At 44.2% G+C, this 21,334-nt stretch overlaps 2 protein-coding genes across 17 annotated transcripts in view; one reads left to right on the forward strand and one right to left on the reverse strand.

Annotated features, from left to right (window-relative positions):
• Window positions 1–21,334, forward strand: part of LOC126494358 (zinc finger protein 14-like) — a 239,788-nt gene that overhangs the window by 198,082 nt on the left and 20,372 nt on the right. For 3 of the 11 annotated variants that reach the window (XM_050131656.1, XM_050131657.1, XM_050131658.1), the window contains exon 1: window positions 19,059–19,194. The exons of 6 other annotated variants lie outside the window; for them this stretch is intronic. The gene's annotated coding sequence lies outside the window, so the exon portion shown is untranslated. 2 more of the 11 variants (XM_050131664.1, XM_050131665.1) reach the window with 2 other exon arrangements.
• LOC126494361 (zinc finger protein 709-like) lies at window positions 2,986–12,015 on the reverse strand. 6 transcript variants are annotated; one of them, XM_050131673.1, is made up of 4 exons: window positions 11,481–11,844; window positions 7,112–7,238; window positions 6,625–6,685; window positions 2,986–5,265 (listed from the first exon to the last, which is right to left on the reverse strand). In XM_050131673.1, exons 1-4 carry the CDS (start codon window positions 11,481–11,483, stop codon window positions 4,041–4,043), a joined length of 1,416 nt encoding a protein of 471 aa, XP_049987630.1. In that variant the 5' UTR covers window positions 11,484–11,844; the 3' UTR covers window positions 2,986–4,040. The 6 variants fall into 6 exon arrangements, with proteins under 6 accessions (XP_049987630.1, XP_049987631.1, XP_049987629.1 ...); XM_050131674.1 differs by having other exon boundaries at window positions 2,986–5,283; window positions 11,269–11,844; XM_050131672.1 differs by having other exon boundaries at window positions 2,986–5,283; window positions 11,481–11,843.

The following is a 21,334-nucleotide window of genomic DNA, read 5'->3' on the forward strand; positions in this document are numbered from 1 at the left end:
GTTATGTTAGGCCTTAGCCAAAGTTGGTTGACTCAACATTGCAAACGAGACTTTGGGTGATTGCCCAGGTAGTCAGTTGTCTCTGTCAATTGTTACACATTTTGGATATATCTCGTTTGTTAAGTAATATTTATTCCCTTCTCGGATCTTTGATGGAGTTGAAGAATATATAATTGTAGTTACTCTCTACATTATTTAGACTCCTTGAGATAGAATGTTTAGCAAAACTTTTGATTCTCAATATTGTTTGTTATATTATTTGTTATTATTGTATATAGTTGTATTTGGTTTAGTTCTCTTATTTAGACAAAAGGGGGAGATGTAGGGATAAGTCCCACCCCTTAGGGGGTGTGTTCGCCTCAGGCTAAAGTTTGCCTATAAATTTGGCGAGCGTGCTCCCAGCGCTCGCTTCTGCTTTCCTGGTCTCCGCAGGAATGGTGGTTCTGTAAGTATATTCCTCCATTAAAGCTGTCTATATTTTGACAATCTGTCTGCATTTGCTTACGCCGTTACATCTTTCTATAGCCAGGTATTGATATTTAGTGTATCATGGCTGGCTCCTTCAGTTGGAATGTAAAATGTAAATTTTAACAAAAATAATAAATCAAAAAAATAAAATAGTAAGAAAAGGTGATAGGCATTTGCAAATGTGCAAAGAATAGTTTTTCTCTCTCTTCACTCATTTCTGTGACAAAGACCCACAAGCACTTAAGGGAGAAGGGCCCATTTGGCTCAGTTTAATGGCTCTAGGCTATCATTGAAGCATTATGATACAACTGGCCACACTGTCCACATCAGGGAACACAGAGAGGACACAAACCCAGAGTAGGCACAGACAACTAAACTCTGCCCTTGGTACCACTGATCATCCAGCTTGGCTTCTCCTCTGTGTCTGCTCCCATATGAAGAAAAAGTACGAAGCATAGGAACCTAAGCGAACATTTTCCTCTGAACCAGGACATTCCAGTCCTCGCCCCAGAATGTCATGGTCTTCTCATAATGTAGAAGGTGTCTCCCCATCCCTGATAGTCTGTGCAGGGCAGGGTTTGTGTTGCTTCATCCCAGCCTGCTAAGCCTGCCACGGGACTAGACTCCCTGATTTTGGCAGGCTGCAGGCTAGAACTGTGCCCAGTGCCTTTCAGCAGCCCTGGGCTGGGTGAACCACATCCACCTGAGCACACTTTATGTCGTGTACTCTGGGGAATAACTGCTCACACCTATGTCAAGCTCTATCTTTTTCATTTGTAGTGTCTTGTTCCTTTTCTGAGCCGTTGCTCTGGCTTTAAAGTCTTCCTCAAGCTCACTTGAGCATCACTGGGCTTCCTGTGTTTCTTGACCCAGCCTTGTCACATCAACCTTGGAGTCATGCCCACAGCTCCTTCATGTTGTCCTTTCCTGCTGCCTGCTCTTGCATTTCACTAACGCCACCTCCATGCTGGTGTTTATCATTAAGACTGCCCAGCCTTCCACATCATAAAAGTCTTGTCTGACCATGGGCTTCAGCTAAACACTAGAACCCTATACCTTCCCTGAGGTCCTTGCTGCATCAATCTTTTAACTCCTCTGTAATCACAGCTTCATCAGGTCCAGTGAGCACTGTGTCTCTCAGGCCTAAGTCTCTAAGTTAAACTCCTGAGAGACCAAGTGTTCACTGGACCCGACGAAGCTGTGATTACAGGGGAGTTAAACTGGGAAAGGAAGGGCTTTTTCTTTTCTTTTTATCAGAATTCATCATGAAAGTCAGGACATGAACTCAAACCAGGCAGGAACCCAGAGGCAGGAACTGATGCAGAGGCCATGGAGGGGTGCTGCTTACTGCTCCCCATGGCTTGCTCAGTTTGCTTTCTTATAGCATCCAGAACCACCAGGCCAGGAGTGACCCCACATACAATGGGCTGGGCCCTCCAACATCAATTGCTAATTAAGAAAATGCCCTATAGGCTTTCTTATCTTATGGGGTGTATTTTTCCACTGAGGGTCTGTCTTCCCAAATGACATAATCCATGTTGAGGGGAAGCCTATACCTGCAGGAAGGCTTGCCACCAAATACCAAGTAGAAGATGACCACCCTGGTATTCCTCCCAGTGATACTTAAGGGAGCTTTATTGTGGTTGCATATCCTATAATCCATCTCATGAAGACAGAAACCACAAGGTGCAAAACCATTCATACCACACTGGAAAAGGTGCTTTTCATATCTGTTGCTGGGATAAAACATCTTAAAAGGAACTCTGTGTGTGTGGTGGTTATTTGGTTTACAATTCATATACTAGTCAATCATTGAGAGAATTCAAGGCCTTCAAGTTTTGCTCTTCTACACAGCAGTACCTCTTGCCAAAGAACCCACTTTACAGCCAATGAAGGGCAACAAGAACCCCAGAGGATGCTGCTTGCTGGTAAAGGCAGGCTAATGCTGCACCAGCATCCAGGAATATCTGCTTAGGGAATAGTGCTGCCCACAGTGGGCTGGGCCTTCCTACATCAATTAAAAGTCTCGACAATCTCCCACTGACATGCCCAGATGTCATTCTGACTTAGGAAATTCCTCAGTTGAGATTCTAGTCCTAATTGTTGAGTTGTATCTAGTTGAGAACTAGTTGTGAATACTATCCAGGAAAACAGTTGTACTTCAATGTCTACCATGCAGACTCCACCTTCATACCTCTTTTTTTCTAAAAGCATTTTCTCTTTAATATTCTTTACCTCCCAAAATTGTATCTACAACTGGCTATTTTGGTATTCTTACTTGATGGCTTGTTTTTCCATTTTCTTTTTAATTAGAAGATTAGAAAACAGCCAGTCATGGTGATACAGATCTTTAATCATAGTGCTTGGGAACTGTTGGGGGCTGTGGACCCAGACCCTGAATTTCCTGTAAACAACTTGTTATGCTTGCAGCTGCTCTGAGCAAAACAACCATAAGCTCACAGGATCAACAAAATAAAGTGCCGGTGGCCAATCAAACAGCAACTAACACGCGAAGACTCATTGACTGAGAGATTATAATTGATGTTTTAAAGAACTTGAGGAACTTCAGAATTTCACAAACAATAATTCAGTTAATCTATCAGATTAATATAAAATTGAAACATAAATAAACAGAAGACTTCCATTAAAATGTTCTCTCGATAAAATTTAAAATGTAATATAAAACATCAACAGCCGAATATATCAGATGGAAAAGAGCTGGTGAGCTTGAAGACAGATTAGGCCTTGACAGATGCTATGATGCCAGCCGTGGGATCCCTGTTGTAATTTGTTGCCCAAGGAGGCCCCTGAGGTACCACAAACCATAAAGGTTACTATCACTGCTTTTGATTCCATGCCAGAATTAGATGCAAGACCTTAGTGCTGAAGGGCCCACAGCCACTGGTGAAGCTGCTAAGTGAGGGTTGCTGTGGCACAGGAGGGCAGTGCTTAGACATTGATGGCTGTGTATACCACTCTACCAAGGTTCAAAAACATAAAAAACAATGAAAGAGCCAGAAAGACTGCTAACAATTTCGTCTAAATTGAAACACTGCCTATACAAGGGATGCTGGAGCTGGGCACAGCTTTAATCCCAGCACTTGGGAGGCAGAGGTAGATGGATCTCTTTGAGTTTGAGACCAGCCTTGTTTACAGAGAGAGATCTAGGACAGTCAGAGCTACACAGAGAAACTTTGACTCAGAAAAAAAGAAAGAAAGAAAGAAAGAAAGAAAGAAAGAAAGAAAGAAAGAAAGAAAGAAAGAAAGAAAGAAAGAGGGAGGCTGGAGACTTGGTAAGTAAACAAGTAACAAATTGCAGAAAACAAAGCCTTAAAATAGATGGATAAGGCCTTTCTCCAAGGTTACAAAAGCAGTAAGCACCTGCTGAGAGGAGGCTTCTCCCCGGTCAGCTGAGCTGCCTGCAAGCTCTGCAGAGATCTCCAGAGCACAGCTCCTTTGAGGACTCGGCTGGAGTAGCCTGATGAAGATACGGCTGTCCATGAGTTGTCCGTGTTCCTAGAAGTCATCCCAACACAACTATTTGTTTGCCTAGTTGGACTCTGGTGGGGTCATTACTTTCTGGGGCATGTAGACATCTGCTTGTGAGTTCTTTGATGTCTCTGAAGATGACTGTTACGACTGAAGGCTTTCCCACACTGTTTACATCCATAGGGTTTTTCTCCAGTATGGGTTGTTTCATGCCTCTGAAGATGGCCATGGCATATAAAGGCTTTACCACATTCTTTACATACAAAGGGTCTGTCTCCAGTATGAATTTTTTCATGTAATTGTAGATTACTGTAACATCCAAAAGCTTTGCCACATTCTATACATACAAAGGGTCTGTCTCCTGTATGAATTTTTTCATGTAACTCAAGATTATTGTAACGTTCAAAAGATCGGCCACACTGCTTGCATATAAAGGGTCTGTCTTCAGTATGAGTTTGTTCATGTCTCTGCCGATGACTGTTAAGTCTAAAAGCTCTACCACATTGTTTGCATACATAAGGTTTTTCTCCAGTATGAATTTTTTCATGTACTTGAAGATCACTATGACGTCTAAAGGCTTTACCACATTGTTTACATTCATGATGTTTTTCTCCAGTATGAATTTTTTCATGTACCTGCAAGGCACCAGGAAATATAAAAGCTTTCCCACACTGTTTACATTCATAGGGTCTCTCACCAGTGTGAATTCTTTCATGTAAGTGAAGGTAACTGTGGTATCTAAAGGCTTTCCCACACTGTTTGCATTTAAAGGGTTTCTTCTCAGTATGAATTCTTTCATGTCTTCTAAGTGAACTGTAAGAGCTCAGAGCTTTACCACATTGATGACACTCATAACATTTCCCTACAGCACGAGTTCCTCCATGTGTACGTGACGAACTAATATTAACAGAGGTCTTTCCATATTCCTTGTATTGACATGGATTTTTTCCACTATCAGTTTCCTGATCCTGTGTATTTGGAAAACCAAAATATTTTAAACATATCTCACACTCACATGGCCCATCCACAGTGTGAGTTCTCATATATCTTTGGAAGCTTATTAGAGAGTCAGAGTTACATTGCTTGGTCACATATCTCTCACGCTCATGTGGATTACACTGAGTGTGAGATGTGGCATGTCTACTAGCGGGTGAATGATTCCAGGCTGTCTTTCCCCATACGCTGTTTTCACACGGTATTAGTCCAGGGGAACTTTTCATGCTCATACTGAGATTCGGTTTCCAAGTCAATTCTTCTCTATCTTGGTCACCACCTTCATTCTCACAGAATGTCTGTAACATGTAACTTCTGTAAAGAAAACACAAGCTACACCAACAAAAGACAAGCAATTTAGTAAGAGTTGTTTTACTGACTGCTTATTAGGTCTAGGTTATACATAGTTCTACAGATCAGACAAGGTTTATGCCTTTTTCCAGATATGAGTGGCCATAGAGACTAAATAGATCGATGTTCTACACACCAACTCTCACAGAGCTTTGATCAAAACAGTGGTACCCATTAGTTCAAGTTCCTGTAATGTTTCCAAGTGAAATTAACACTAGTCAGCACACTAACATTTTAGTACCTATAAACTGTAGTTTTGATAAAAATATTAAAATGAAAAAAATTCACACTGTATCTATTTGTTTAGTTTGCTTATTTGCAAATTTTTATAGCACATCAAAATTCCTTTAAAGACTTCTTGTCATGGTCACCACTGAAGAACAACAGAATTCTTCAAACTCTGTAGCCATCTGTAGGGAGTGGAGGAAGCCCTGAGTAAATGGGTTTTTGACATGGGCGTGGCCAGGACTCCAGGACTAATTGGCCCACAGTAAACTGGCCAAGTCATGCATATGGCCCGCACTTAAGAAGGATGGCAAAGGTTTCTCTGGGAATCTGAGTGTTTATGAATAGTTGATCCGCATGTGTAAGGACTAGCAACTGCAGCTTCCTCTTTCCAGATGGACAGCCTGAGACTGTTCACTTACAGAGATCTCCTCCCCAGTCTGGCCAACCCCTCCCCGTGCTGTAATAAAGACCCCAAGGTTCCAGGATGGCAGCGGCACAACCTTTAATCCCTACACTCAGGGTGGCAGAGATGAGGCCAGCCTGGTTTACAAAGCGAGTTCCAGAACAGGCAGAGATACAGAGAAAGCCTGTCTCGAAAAACAAACACACACACACACCAACCCTCCCAATCCGAGAGAGAGAGAGAGAGAGAGAGAGAGAGAGAGAGAGAGAGAATCCCATCTGATTTTAGCTTCATTGTATGTGTGTCTGTTCTTTCTTTGTCCCTTTGCCACCCCTAGCCAGGGTTCCTGAACCCAAGCTACTCAGGACTCAGTGGCCTGGGTCACAAAGTGATTAAAGACATGAGCAAGCTGAGGTCCAGCTGGCTCCAAACACACCAAGCTCATGTCGGACCTGATCAGAGACGTGGGACTTTGTGTCCTATAAGCAGCAATTCACAGAACTGCTCAAGATCTCCAGGGGTAAGAAAGCAAATTCGTTACGAAGAGGATGGGAAGACCATCCATACCATGCCAAGCCAGAGCCAGAAAAATTGAGTAACTTCCAGCAGCTAGGAGATCTGGGGCAGAGAAAGCCTGTCCCCTTTCAGTCAATTTTCATCCCTTTAAAAGAGACCCTCTGCACACACATTACCTTAGAGTTCTCCCAGGATTCTTATCATGGTCGTCAATGTTCTGGTCTTTCCATTTGTATCCTAAAAGGAAGTATCAAAAGATTTAGGATAAATTAGAAATTACTAAAAAGTTAGTTTCTTTTTTTTTAAAGTCTTAATTTCCCAACCAACACCATTTACTCTTTTTTAAAAAAAAATATTTATTTATTTAGTATGCAGTATTCTTGTATGCCTGCAGGCCAGAAGAGGGCACCAGACCTCATTACAGATGGTTGTGAGCCACCATGTGGTTGCTGGGAGTTGAACTCAGGACCTTTGGAAGAGCAGGCAATGCTCTTAACCACTGAGCTATTTCTCCAGCCCCCAAAAGTTAGTTTCTTACATGGAAACCCTGTCTGATATATTGAACATAATCTGCCTTTCAATAGTCTAAATCCCAGAAGAGCATTGACACCAAGAGACACTTGCTCCCTAGTTTACAGAGTGAAGGTAAGATGTTATCCTCACCTACAGCAGCGAGGTTCCTGCAGGTCTCCAGCATCACATCTCTGTACAGACTCTTCTGGGAAGGATCCAGCAAAGCCCACTCTTCCCGGGTGAAGTGCACAGCCATGTCCTCAACGCTCACTGAGGCCTAAACATTGCACACACTTGATTGACAAAAGGTTCACTCGACACTGTGGGATCCACACTCTTCCATGAGATGGAAGCTATAATGCAAGCAGTGAGGGATGAGGAAGGAGCAGCCCTGCAGCACTCCTCCCAGTGGGCCCAGGGCCCAGGATGAGCTGCAGCTCTGCCCGGTCCTCTGGCTACACTGCATTTCCACTTCCCGTCTCAGAGCCTCCCACCTGATGTCGGGAACAGTGTTAACACTAACATGCCTGAGTGTATGTTTGTACACCATGTGTGTGTTTAGAGGGCCACAGAAGTTGAAAGAGGCATTAGATCCTCTGGAACTGGAATAAGGGACAGTTCTGAGTCACCATGTGGATGCTGGGCACGACACCCAGCAGATGCTCTGCAAGAACATTCAGTTCTTTTATCCTCTGAGCCGTTTCTCCAGCCTCAATGTTAAAACTGGATGGTGTAAGTGACCTTAATATCTTGGTAGAGAAGGCAAGAATACAAATGATAAATAAATCACTCTATTTCGTGGCACAGTTCAATTGCACTCTTAAGTTTACATCTCGAGAAACCCTGTCTTGAAAAACCAAAAAAAATAAAATAAAATAAAATACATCTCAACAGAATGACATGAATTCCACAGTATACCAGGTATGGACTCCTGATCTCAAAAATTATCATTTCTAGTCAGACCTTCATTTTTCCAGATTTCTCCATATGCTCAACCCATAGCCAGTGTCTTGGTGATCCTCACCTCTGGGTCATCTCTAGCCTGACTATGCATGCATAACTCAGTGGCTCAAAAGTGAAAGTGGGATTCCCCTTCATGATGGAAATCGGCTTTTCTAAGTGGGAGGCCACAGCTTAGAAGTTGACACCTGTAACCTTCAGATGAACAGGAACTCTGCCATGTCTATGCCTTTTCAGTTGACAGTCTGCACAACGAGGGCCCGTGACGGGTCTTCCACTCTCCATTCCCCGTGACTCGCATGTGGGAAGTACTCGCAGCTGGGATAAACTTGATCCTCAGACCTCATGACTTTTCATGAAATGTTAACAAATGTCTTCTTATTCCAGATGGGGCAACAATGACACGAAACTGCCCGCACCTGCTGCATCAATGCGCTTGTTCTGTTACTCACAGGCGTGAATGAAAGCTCAACTCTGCATGGGTAAGGACGCCCGAAAGCTGTCTCAGGTGGGTTTCCTGTACCGGGGAAATTTTCTTTAGCATTTGCTAGTGTTTATGTTATTGTGGATGTGTTCGTAAAGTACTGTGAATCTTGTTTTAGGAGATTCCTGAGCCTTCTAAGTTTATTTTTTGAGTGTTGTCCCTTCATGAGAAAAATGTCAACTTACACAAAGAGATATATTTTAAGGTGAAAAGTCATAGAGGAACGAATAATTCCAAACATTCAAACTAGGGAAAGTGAGACCTGCAAATCTGACAGAGAAACCCAGAATATATGCAACATAAAAGAACTTGCTAGAGAAACGGCTCACATTTTTCTCGCGAAGGACCTGAGTTCAATTTCCAGCACCCACATCAGGTAGCTCACAACTGCCTGGAGCTTAACTTTTAGGATGCTAACACCTCTCTGGTCTCCTTGAGGCCACATATACAGACACACAGACACACGCACATAATAACATACATATACACATGATACCCCCTTTGCCTCCTTGAGCACATACACAAATAAATAATAAAATGAACACAAGCTTTACAAAGGAGCAATGAAAAACTATTGGTATAGAAATAGGTTCACTTCCTTGATAATAATAAAATAGCAAAAGAAAAGTCAAGAAAATGACTCCTCACATTGAGATCAATACAAATTATCCACTTAGGTAATAAGCATAAATAAAATGAAAAATTTATGGATGAAAGGTGTCTAGGCTGGACTTGGTGGTCCAGCTTTTAACCCCTGCCTTAGCGAGGCAGAAACAGGCAGATCTGTGAATTTGAGGTCTGCCTGGTCTACATGGTGAATTCCAGGCTGTCAAGAGCTACATAGTGAGACTCTGAGAAGCCACATTTCCTTAAGAGAACAAGAACTCTTAAGGCCCTGTATAAGCCAGATGTGGTAGCAGACACTTCAACTCCAGAAAGCAAGTTCCTGAGGGAGATAGCGAGTTCAAGTTCATCTTGAAAATAAAACAAGTAAACACAAATATTTTATTTGATTTCCACAAAGGGAATGGTTTGTTCTTTCTTCTGCTTTTATTTTGGTCTTTTGAGACAGGGTTTCTCTGTGTTGTCTGGGCTGTCCTGGAACTTGCGCAGTAGACGAAACTATCCTCAAATTCAGAGATCTGTCTGTCTCTGCCTCCCTGAGTGCTGAGATTAAAGGTGTGCACCACCATCGCCTAGCTAAAATCTGATTTTTAAAACATTTTTCTATGTGTGCATATGTGGGCATGCATTTGCCATTGTGCATGGATGGAGGTGAAGGAACAAGCGGTCAAAGAAATACTGTGGTTTTCTATTCTCTTTGACAACGTGGCTTCCAATGATTAATCCCCAGGTCTTAAGGCTTGGCAAAGGGAGCCCCCACCCACTGGTGGATCCTGATGGGTGAAGAATCTAAGTATTCTGTTTTATTTCCTTTGAGACAGGTTCTCACTGTGTAGTTCTGACTTGCCTGATACTCACTATATACACATGGCTGACCTAGAACTCAGAGAGCCTTTGCTTCAATCACTGGAATGCTGGGATGAAAGGCAAGCACCAACAAGCTCACCAAGAATCTAAGTTTAAGTAAAAGGAAAATCATTCTCCTAGTCAAGGTCACCAACCTAGCAGTAAGATAAGATGAGTTGGTAACACTCTGGATCACACTCCTAAGGAACCCCAGAGTCGAAAAATTGCTTTGAAAATTCCTAGAATTCCAAGGAAGTTAGAATACAGGAACAGCCTTGGGAAAGAGCAAAGCAGAGATTCACGGTTTACAGTTCAGAACTTGTGAAGGCTGACAGAATTGTTCCACCTTGACTGGAGATCAGAGAGTTTGAGCTTATTTTTTGCTCTCTTAAAGCTGGTGACAACAGGTGTGTCCACAAATGAGCTATTCTGACCTAGGGCGTGACTGGGTATAGAGGTGGGTCTGCTCCACCTGGACCAAAGGTTGGGGAATTCAAGTCTATTCCTACATCGTGGCAATGAAGCCTGTTGCCTCCCCCTCTTCCCTTTTGGAGTGAAGTATATAAGCATGTGGAAAATAAACCAGGCAGATTCAGTATTCACAGAATGCCCCCCCCATGCTGTTCTGTGTTTCTGTCTCTTTTATTTCTTTTTGTGTTTGTTTGTTTAATAATTTGAATTCTCACGCTCCTACCCTGGAATGTACGAGTTTTGTAGAAGCTGGTCTTCAACAAAAACTAATTTCAAAGCAATTATCATCGAGGTAGGATAAGGCTGCAGTGGGCCTAAGGAGTAATAGAGAACTCACCCAGCATGCTATGCATAAACTGTTGCATTCAATCCCCAGACTGGGGAGGAAGCAGATTTTTTCTTTAATAGAAAAGAAAAATTAAACTGTACGAGGCTCTGTGATATAGCTCAGCTGCTAGGAGTCCTTGCAACCCAAGCCAGACAACCTAAGGTCGGTCCGCGAACTGCGGAACGAGAGCAATCATTCCATAAAGTTGTTCTGTGACTTCACACCTGTCTCACTGCGCGCGAACACACACACACACACACACACGCACGCACGCACGCACGCACGCACCGCACCGCACCGCACAGTAGGGCGCTGGGGCAGCCGTAGGGATACTCCACTCTGCCGACCCTTGAGTGCCGCTCCAAGTTTCTCCTCCCTATCCGATCCAGGGGCGGTCCAGTGCGGCCCTTCTCCCAGAACAGCCGCTGGCCGCAAGCAGCGACACAATTCGGGGCGTTAGATGCAAGCTGTCACAGTCCGCGCGCAAAAGAGCGAGCGCGGGAGAAGGAAAAGGTATCCGCAGCGGTCCGCAAGGGTTCAGCGACCCGCCCAGACTGGCGTCCTCGGTTCCCCAGCATGCAGCCCTCCAGTCACCTGCTCAGTGCAGTTCGCCTACCAGCTGCCTGCCCTCCCGTCACCTGCCCGGTGCTCGCGACTTTGCTTTTGAACTCTAATCTTCGCGTGAAGCCGAACTTTCCAGGTCGCCGGTGCCACCCCTCCCCCAGCGCGGGGAGGACCCGGCACACAGGCTCCAGTGGCTCAACCGATCGCTCCTCCCCATCTGGAGACCGCGGCCCCGCGCTCACCATGGCGTGGCTGCCGAGCTGGCCTCACAGCACGGGGTGGCGGTGCTCACAGCGAAGAGCCGCGAGCCCGCCGCGCCTCCCAGGGCTGCCCAGCGGAACGCACAGCCGTCCGGACTGCCGGAAGGAGCCCGCCCCGCCGCCCCCGGCGCTCCTGATTGGACAGCCCACCTGGAGGCCCTGATTGGCTAGGGCCGCTCAGTGAGTGACAGGCTGAGTGAAAAAAGGGATCCCACAACAGGAGCCCCACTGACTGAGGCACATCCTTCCAACTCTGCTTTCTGTCCTACGAGACCTAGCATAGTTTGGGAGAGATTTACATAAAAGCCAAAACTGCCGGGGTCGTGCGGGGTACTTCAGTCCATGGTGATTCATCCTGGGAGGCTAGTGTCCACCGTCCATTTACCAAATTGATGTCCAGTGCAGTAGTTTCTTGCCTCGGGCCTAGAACTTGTATTGGATCTTGAATCTGACGCACTCCATGGGCCTGGATCAGGCAAGCCAAAGATTTTGTTAGAGCATGGACTGTCAAGTGGGACTTGGTGGTGCAAGTCCCCTTAACCTCATCACTTACTCAGGAGGCATAGACAGGTGGATCTCTGTGAGTTCTAGGTCAGCCTGGTTTGTCTCCAGAGTAAGATCTGGCCAGCTACAAACTCTGCACAGGCAGAAGAAATCAGAACCTTCTGCAGCTCTTTCCTGAAGTAGTTAGGAAGCGGACACGCTGCAGCTTCACGACTCTTATAATCCAGGCCAGCCTGGTCTTCTGTGTTCACCTTCACAGTCGGAAATAAGATGATAACAAATTTCAAGAGAATGGAGAGAACTGTGGAGGAAGGTCATTGGCTAATAAAGAAACTGCCTTGGCCCATCTTATAGGTTAGAACATAGGTGGGTGGAGTAAACAGAACAGAATCCTGGGAGGAAGAGGAAGTGAGCACAGAGGCCATGCTCCCCTTTCCCGGGCAAACACACGCGATGAAGCAAGCCGCCAGGTCAGACATGCTGAATCTTTCCCGGTAAGACCGGTGCTACACAGTTTATTAGAGATGGGTTGATCGGGATATCAGAATTAGCCAGTATGGGCTAGAGCTAACGGGCCCAGCAGTGTTTAAAAGAATACAGTGTCCGTGTAATTATTTTGGGGCATAAGCTAGCAGGTGGCCAGGATGCTGGGGACGCAGCCCCGCCGCTCCTTTTACAACAGAACTAAAGCCATTTTTAATCAATTCTGCCGAAAGACATAGCAGCATAGACAAAAGGCAAAAAATAGTTGCTGATTTGGAGCAAGACAATGTTGGTTTTTCCCCCTTTTGTCCCCCAGGGTATACATTCCTGTCCTCTTCTCCCAGAGGCCATGTCTGCCATCTTCTTAATTTTCTCATCTCACTGGTTTAGCATACAAAACCTTATCTAATGAATAATTTGAGATCTGAGGCATCTTATTTTTCTTACCGTGGTTCCAGCTACACAGCAGACCACCTGTATCTCTCCAACTCTCAGAGTTCTCAGATATGGCCAGGGACCACCCACAGCTAGGAAAGAAAAGTGCCTAGTACCTACTGCTTATCTGTAACTCGTGAGCACTAAATGTATCTCATGTTGAAATGGACAACAGTCTAATTCTCATGTTGAAATGGGTCATGACACTCAAAGACCATTGGAAAACAAAGTAGCAAAATTGAAGTTATGAAGTACCAATAATTGTATGGTTGGGGGTCACCACAGCATGAGGAGCTGTATTAAAGGGTCACAGCATCAGGAAGGTTGAGAACCCTCTGGACTCAGGAAGCATAAGCAGCAGGATCTGGATTTCAATGTCAGCTATTGTTGCATGATGTGCTTGAGATTAGCAGGGCCTAGAGAACAAAATAAATAAATAAATAATTCGTGTCAAATATTAAAAAATGAAATAAACAACATATGCCATAAGGGAAACAAAATTATTAGGGTGTTTTAAAAATATGGACTTTATAAAGAAAGATATCAGATCCTTGAAACAGTGAAATGAAAGAACCCGGCTTTTGCCAAAAGCTCATAGCTTAAGATCATTCATTAAATATACACACAATTGATCAGCTCTTAGCTATATTGACTTTAATAATGGTGGAGGCACTGGGAGAGTAGGCCACAATAATTTATCAGAGTTGCTAGGGTCAGAGATTGGGCCCTGGCAGCCCTAATAAGCTTGGACACCATCCTCAATAGGCAAGTTATACAGGCAAGCAACAGTTTAAAGCAAAAAAATAATATTCAGTAGATTACACTGGTGATGAGAGACACAAAGAAGTCTAGGGACCCCAGGCCCCACTCCTGAATCCATAAAGCAGGTTAAGGTTTAATAGACGATAAGAGGTCAGCGTGGCTGGACAGTGCTGGTGAAGGAATGGTCTGTATGGGCCTTTCTGGGGAGAGCTAACAGAGGTGTCACCATTTACCCTGCAAACAGATGTGGCAATATCCACAGGGATGGGCTCAGACTTATTTGAAAGGAGAAAATGTGCTGAGCACTAGTGTTGATCTCTGTTTGCTGTTTCCTGAGCAGCTGCCTCACATTCCTGCCAGTTGGGACATAGTTCAAAAATTCCATCTTTCTTCTGAGACTCAAAGTATTTTTTAATTTTTAGTATTTCTTTCTTTTTTTATTGAAAAAAAAAATCCGCCTCCTCCCAGCCTCCCATTTCCCTCCCCCTCCCCCACTCCTTTCCCCCTCCTCCCACTCCTCTCCTCCTCCCCCTCCAGTCCAAAGAGCAGTCAGGGTTCCCTGCCCTGTGGGCAGTCCAAGGTCCTCCCCCCTGCATCCAGGTCTAGGAAGGTGAGCATCCAAACAGGCTCGGCTCCCACAAAGCCAGTACATGCAGTAGGATCAAAACCCAGTGCCATTGTCCTTGGCTTCTCATCAGCCCTCATTGTCTGCCATGTTCAGAGTCCGGTTTTATCCCATGTTTTTTCAGTCCCAATCCAGCTGGCCTTGGTGAGCTCCCAATAGAACAGCCCCACTGTCTCAGTGGGTGGGTGCACCCCTCACGGTCCTGACTTCCTTGCTTATGTTCTCCCTCCTTCTGCTCCTCATTTGGACCTTGGGAGCTCAGTCCGGTGCTCCAATGTGGGTCTCTGTCTCTATCTCCATCCATCGCCAGATGAAGGTTCTATGGTGATATGCAAGATATTCATCAGTATGGCTATAGATAGGGCCATTTCAGGTTCCCTAACCTCAGCTGCCTAAGGAACTAACTGGGGACATCTCCCTGGACATCTGGGAGCCCCTCTAGGGTCAAGTATCTTGCCAGCCCTAAGATGGCTCCCTTAATTAAGATATATACTTCCCTGCTCCCATATCCACCCTTTCTTTATCCCAACCATCCCATTCCTCCAAGTTCCCCCCATCCTCCCCTTCTCACTTTTCTCTCCCCATCTCCCATTACCCCCATCCCACTCCACCCCCAAGATCCCAATTTTTTGCCCGGCAATCTTGTCTATTTCCAATATCCAGGAGGATAACTACATGTTTTTCTTTGGGTTCACCTTCTTATTTAGCTTCTCTAGGATCATGAATTATAGGCTCAATGTCCTTTATTTATGGCTTTATGTGTTTGAATGTTTTGCCTGCATGCATGTGTGTGCACCACACTCGTGCCTCTTGGATCTGAGTGAGCTGGAGATATAGATGGTTGTAAACCTTCATGTGGGTACTGGGAATCCAATCCAGGTCTTTTGCAAGAGCAAGTTCTCCAGCCCCTGTAATATCAAAACAAATTACGTGGCTCAGTGTCACATGGTACACACTCCCATCCAGAAATGAAGAGACAGACAAGGAAAGATAGAACTGAACCAGGAACAAAGCCCAGTGTTGAAAATATCCAATTAACTGCTCCAGTCCATTGGCTCATCTGCAAGCCAATGCCACGGTCATCTCCACACCCCCAAGTCTGCCGTACAAAGTTCACATAGCTTCTCTTGTGGGCCAGATTCACTCCAGGTCTTTCCTCTGCAGATATCATACAATCCTTGCATATCTAACATCTGACCTAAGAAGCTCTCTGGAGCTTTGCTACAAGACTCTATGACTCATTTTTTACATACTTACATACCATTATATGGTACTTCTCTTCAATGATCACAATTTAAGTGGTAGAAATAATGATTCTTTCTCAAAAATTTTGCTTCCTTTCCCTACGATTTCATGCCCTGTTAGCCTAGAAATCTTGGTTGCAAAAGGAAGATATTGTTTACAAGGAGGCAAAAAGCAACATTTCATTGATCTAGAAGCTAATTATTTCCCACTTCTGCTTTTGGGCGCCTGATGCTCTGAAGTTACAGTGTTATCTGGGTTGATTGACATCCAGACTTTTAATGTATGTTGTTTATAACTTCTTCCAACTGCCCCTTCCACATCCCCCAGTCTCCTCATCAAGTTCCTCTCCCCTTTCTGTTCTCCCATTTTATTTTCTGAGTCTAGTTAATGCTGCTTGTTGAAATGCTGACTGATCTTGTTGGCTTGATCGTGTGCAGGTGAGCATAGTTGCAGTAGGCTCATGAGCACAATCTCCATGCCCCTCCATGCCTTTCACAGCCATGCTCCTCATCCTCTACCTCTTACTTTCTTTCCTCCCCCTCTTCTATGATGTTTTCCGAGCCTTGTAGGTAGGAGGTTGATCTAGAGGTCCTGTTTAGGGCTAAGCCATCAGTTCATGTATTCTCAGCACTTTGAACAGTTCGAGTCTCTGCATTGACTGCTGACCACTGAATGGGGAAGCTTCTCTGGCAAGGCTGAGAGAAGCAGTAATGCATGTATATATGCATAAATATGTAGAAGGCAGTGTGGTGTTGCTTTCGTTTAGCAAGACAACAGCAGTATGTTCCTGGTGGGAACCAGGTGAGTTGCTTGCAGGCTGTGCAGTGTGCTCCAGGCTCCCAGCGCTGCTGGAGTAGGCTTTGGTGATGCAGCTGTCTTTGAGTCATTTGAGTCATTTCTGCTCCTGTAAGTGCTCCAATAAAACTCATTTGTTCACTAAGTTGAACTTTGGTGGTGTCCGTGCTTTGGTATGTCATGGACTCTCTACATGGGGTGAGTTGTGTCTCTCCTGAAAAAGTTGTACGTGATTTGGTGTTTCTCTTCCTGAGCTCTCATCGTCATTTCTTTGTTCTGTTTGTTTTGGTTTCTATATGATGAGGGAGGCTCGTTCAGGCCTTCTCTGTGTAGTGTTGTAACTGCCTCCTTTATCTCCAACTTGGGAGTTTCCTGTTATAATTTTTGTGAAAATATTTTGTTTTTAGAATGAAATTATTCCCCCTCTTCTATGCTGTTGCAGAGCAGTTTTCTCTGAATGGAAACATTTCATACAGGAGGGAGGGGAAGGATTCATGGGGCTCTGGAGATAAACACTACGTGTCTGGTGTCGTGGCTGGCTTTGTGTGTCAACTTGATGCAAGCTAGAGTCATCAGAGGAAGGAGACTCGGCTGAGGAAATGCCTCCTTGAGATCCAGCAGTAAGGCATTTTCTTAGTGATCAGTGGGGGTGGTGCCTTCCCTGGTCTTGTGGTCCTGGGTTCTATAAGAAAGCCGGCAGAGCAAACCATGGGGAGCAAGCCAGTAAGCAGCTCCCCTCCATGGCCTCTGCATCAGTTCCTGCTTCAGGTTCCTGCCTTGTTTGAGTTCCTGTCCTGACAGTGGATGAACAGTGCTATGGAAGTATAAGCCAAACAAACCCTTTCCTCCCCAACTTGCTTTTTGGTGGTGGTGTTTCATCAAAGCAGCAGAAAACCTAATGAAGACTTCTGGGAAAGCAAGATTCTCGAAGCACCCTTTCCAAATTTCTAGAGGATGGAGATCGATGCCAGAGGAGGGGAAACTGACCCACCATATTGCCAGGAGGAGAGACTCTCAGACCATCAAGCTGTTTGCAGCTGCACAGGGAGGCTCTGTGGACGCAGCTTTTGTGAGTCATTTCACGAATTGCTGTTTTGAGTCTTTCTTGTTCCTCAATAACCTCCTCACCCACACTGCTGTTAATGACCCCAATAAAAGCTCACAAGTTCACTAAGTTGGACTTTGTGCAGTCCTTCTGTCATCTGTGGCTCTCATCTGGTGAGGAGGGTGTGTATTGCCTCTTTACAGGAAGTTTGTCAGTGAACATGTGCCTGTCACCCCTAAATGTAGTATTTTCAGTGTTGTGCCTCTCTGGGAATTCTCACTGGTAGCTGCTTGTTATTTTATCTATGTCCTTATTGGATTATTTCAGTTCTTCCACTTTGTTTTCAAGCTCAGGTATTCATTGATTCATTCTATTGATGAGACTATCCACAGTTCTTTTTATTTGACTATTTTTCTTTAATTTCTGAATTTCATATTGATTTTCTCTCTTTGTTGAGTTCTTCTTTCATATTACCCATCACCTTCCTTATTCTGTTCAGTTGTTTGTGTCTTTGAACATATCTGTAATCATTATTTGAGCTCTCATTCTGGGATTTCATTTAGCTTGCTCTTACTAGATGCCATTGCTGTAGGGTTAATGCTTAAATATTTATTTATTTTCTATGTTAATATGTGTGAGTCAGTGTGAATTTATCTGTAGCACATTTGTATTTTGAGATAGGGTCTCGCTGTATAGACCAGTCTGGCCTTGTTCCCACAGAGATCTGCCTGGGGTTAAAGGTGTCTGCCACCATGCTCAGCATCTTTTATTTTCTGAGGTAGGGGCCATGCTGCTGAGACTGGCCTCAAAACCACTCTGTAGTGAAGAATGACCTTGAATTTATGACTCTCTGATCTTCATCACTGGTGGGCTTACAGAAAAACACCATCTTAGTTTATGTGGTTTTGAGGCATGAACCCAGGGCTTCCTGCATTCCACCCAACTGAGCCACATTCTTAGCTGTTCAATCAGACATTTAAAATATTTATCCTTATTTTATGTATTTTGGCGGTTTACCTGTATGTTTGTGTACCACACGTGTGCTTGGTGCCTACGGAGGCCAGGAGGCATTGAATTCCTTGGAACTGGAGTTACAGAAGGTTGTGAGCCTCGATGTGAATGTTTTGTATGGAACCTGGATCCTCTGCTGGACCCAGTGCTCTTAACCGCTGAGCCATGTCTCTAGCCCTCAATTACATACTCTTAATTTTTTTTCTGTAGCTTTATATGTGAAGGAGAATACTTGAGAACATTCCGGAAGTTACAAGTTCTCTAATGACTGTTTAAGAAACAATTATGGCTAGACATGCTGACTTAGGGCCTACAACCTCAGAATTTAGGAGGATTAAAAGTTTGAGACTCTTGCAGTCAGCAAGACTCTCATCAGAAATATGGCCCTCTTGAGTTGTCAGAACCGTTTCCTTCAGTGGACTTTTCCTAGGTATCTCAGAGTCACAAATTGGCTAGATACTGTCAACTATTTTCGCTGGCCAGGGTCATGTAGTAGGGCGCACCTACAAGAACAGGAGAGCCACGAGCCTATGTTTCCATCAGCTGGCCACCACAACACAGCCATCGTTTTCAAAGCACACAGCCTAAGAAGACCCTAGAGGAGCTGCTTCTGTCACTCAGCACATGCAGAGCCGTTCTAGCCAATCAGAAGCGGCTGGGAGGCAGGGGGCGGGTTCTTTCCGGCCGCCATGCTAGCTGAGGGTTCTTCACCGAGGCTGAGGGAGGTTGCTGAGGGCGCCTTTGCCCGGAGCACGGAGGACTACGGAGGAGAGCTCGGCAGCTGCGCCCTGGTGAGCGCGGGATCGCGATCCCCAGATGGGAAGGAGCGATCTGCTGAGCTGCGGGAGCCTGTGTGCTGGGTCCTCCCCGCGCTGGGGGAACCGGCCGGGACACGGAGTCCGCCCTGCGACCTGGGCCCTGGCCTGGCAGGCGGCCTGTGTGCGCGCGTGCGCGCGCATCCGCCTTGATCGTCCTCTTCCACGCCTGTGCTGAGCTGGAGGCCCCTACCTGCGGGTGTGTGTGTGTGTGTCTGTGTGTGTGTGTGTCTGTGTGCGCGCGCGCACGGTGGGGTGATGTCACCTTTGCACAAGTCCACCTTTTGGTGCTGCGCTTGAAGACAGCTTGCTAGACTGAGGTTCTTTGTGGTGTCTTCTAGAAGTTCTGAATTTTGCATTGCACATGTAGATATAGGATCCATTTCAGGCTAATTTTGCAACATCTGTAAAGTCTTTATCCAGTGAGTTTATTTGCAAATGTGTTCAGAAGCAGCTTTGGAAAAGACTTCTCATTAATTTTTTTGTTTGTTCTTCTGCCAAACATCCTTTGTCTATATTTTTGTCTTTATTTCTATTTATGTGTTTGTTAATATTTTTCCTCAAATGGTACATTGTCTTGATTACTGATGTCTGCTGGGAAGTGTTCTAGTCAGGAAGCATTGCAGTTGGCTCCTCTGGATTGTGTTCATCATTGCTTTCCTTCATTCTGCACATCATTTTAATTTGTTTCCTGTTATGACAAATATGTTTTAGGATTTTTATTAGAAGTATGTTGAGCTTCTAGTTTAAACCGGTACCTGACATCTCATTATTGACACTTCCTGTCATGAATGTGCTATGTTAGAAATACGGATGAACACACTTGTGTCTTCCAAAAGTGTCAGAATTTTTTATACATTTTTTATTGATATTTATTGAGCTCTACATTTTTCTCTGCTCCCCTCCCTGCCTCTCCTATCACCTCTTCAACCCTCCCCAAAGGTCCCCATGCTCCCAGTTTACTCAGGAGATTGTATATTTTTCTACTTTCTACTTCGCATGTAGATTATATCTGTGTATGTCTCTCTTAGTGTCCTCATTGTTGTCTAAGTTCTCTGGGATTGTGGTTTGTAGGTTGGCTTTCTTTGCTTTATGTTTAAAAACCACCTATGAGTGAGTACATGTGATAATTGTCTTTCTGTGTTTGGGTTACCTCACTCAAAATAATGTTTTCTACCTCCATCCATTTTCCTGCAAAATTCAAGCTGCCATTATTTTTTTCTGCTGTTGTAGTACTCCATTGTGTAAATGTACCACATTTTTCTTATCCATTCTTTGTTCTGGCTATGACAAACAAACCTGCTATGAACATAGTTGAGCACATGTCCCTGTGGCATAATTGAGCTTCCTTATCCAAAAGGTATATACCCAAAGGAAGGTTGTTTCCTAATTTTCTGAGAAATTGCCACACTAATATCCAAAGGGGCTGTGCCAATTTGCACTCCCACCAGCAATGGAGGAGTTTTTCCTTTACCCAACACCCTTTCCAGCATAAGTTGTCATCAGTGTTTTGATCTTGGCCATTCTTACAGGTGTAAGATGGAATCTCGCAGCTGTTTTGATTTTCATTTCTCTGATGACTAAGAATGTTGAACATTTCCTTAAGTGTGTTTCAGCCATTTTAGATTCCTCTGTTGAGAGTTCTCTGTTTAGGTCTGTACTCCATTTTTTTTATTGGATTATGTGATCTTTTGGTGTCCAATTCCTTTTTTTTTTTTTTTTAACAGAACTTGCCTCAAGTTTATTTGTAGAAACAGCATAAGGTCCTGAACATCTGCAAATACTGTGTAGGTGTTCACACCAGTCCATCTGTCTTCACATTGTGATATAGATATAAATAATTTGCATTGGTATGGATTTTAAGGTCAATTTTGTTATATGTATATGTATTTCTGATATTTATTAAGGTATTATGATTGTATAGTTCATTTAAAAATGTAATATATATAGGTTGTTAATGGATAATCATCAATAATAGTCAAGCTTGTAGTTATGTTAGTTAGATTTTCTAGATGTCCATAGATATATTTTAGATAGGCAATCTTCATATCTTTCAAAGACTACAGAATAGGACATTTAATGTTTTAATAACTTAGGGTTTTTCATGACAATGAGA

The sequence above is a fragment of the Alexandromys fortis genome, unplaced genomic scaffold, assembly GCF_014885135.2.
Source record: "Alexandromys fortis isolate MF-2015 unplaced genomic scaffold, M_Fortis_MF-2015_v1.1 scaffold_376, whole genome shotgun sequence".
In the NCBI taxonomy this organism is placed as follows: Eukaryota; Metazoa; Chordata; class Mammalia; order Rodentia; family Cricetidae; genus Alexandromys; species Alexandromys fortis.

Bases quoted from the DNA above. Each gene is read 5' to 3' on its own strand.
- LOC126494361 (XM_050131672.1), bottom strand. The intron at 6,686-7,111 runs GTGAGGATAACA...ACTTCCTTTTAG, and splicing joins CAGGAACCTCGCTGCTGTAG to GATACAAATGGAAAGACCAG. The intron at 5,284-6,624 runs GTAATGTGTGTG...TTGTTGGTGTAG, and splicing joins AATCCTGGGAGAACTCTAAG to CTTGTGTTTTCTTTACAGAA.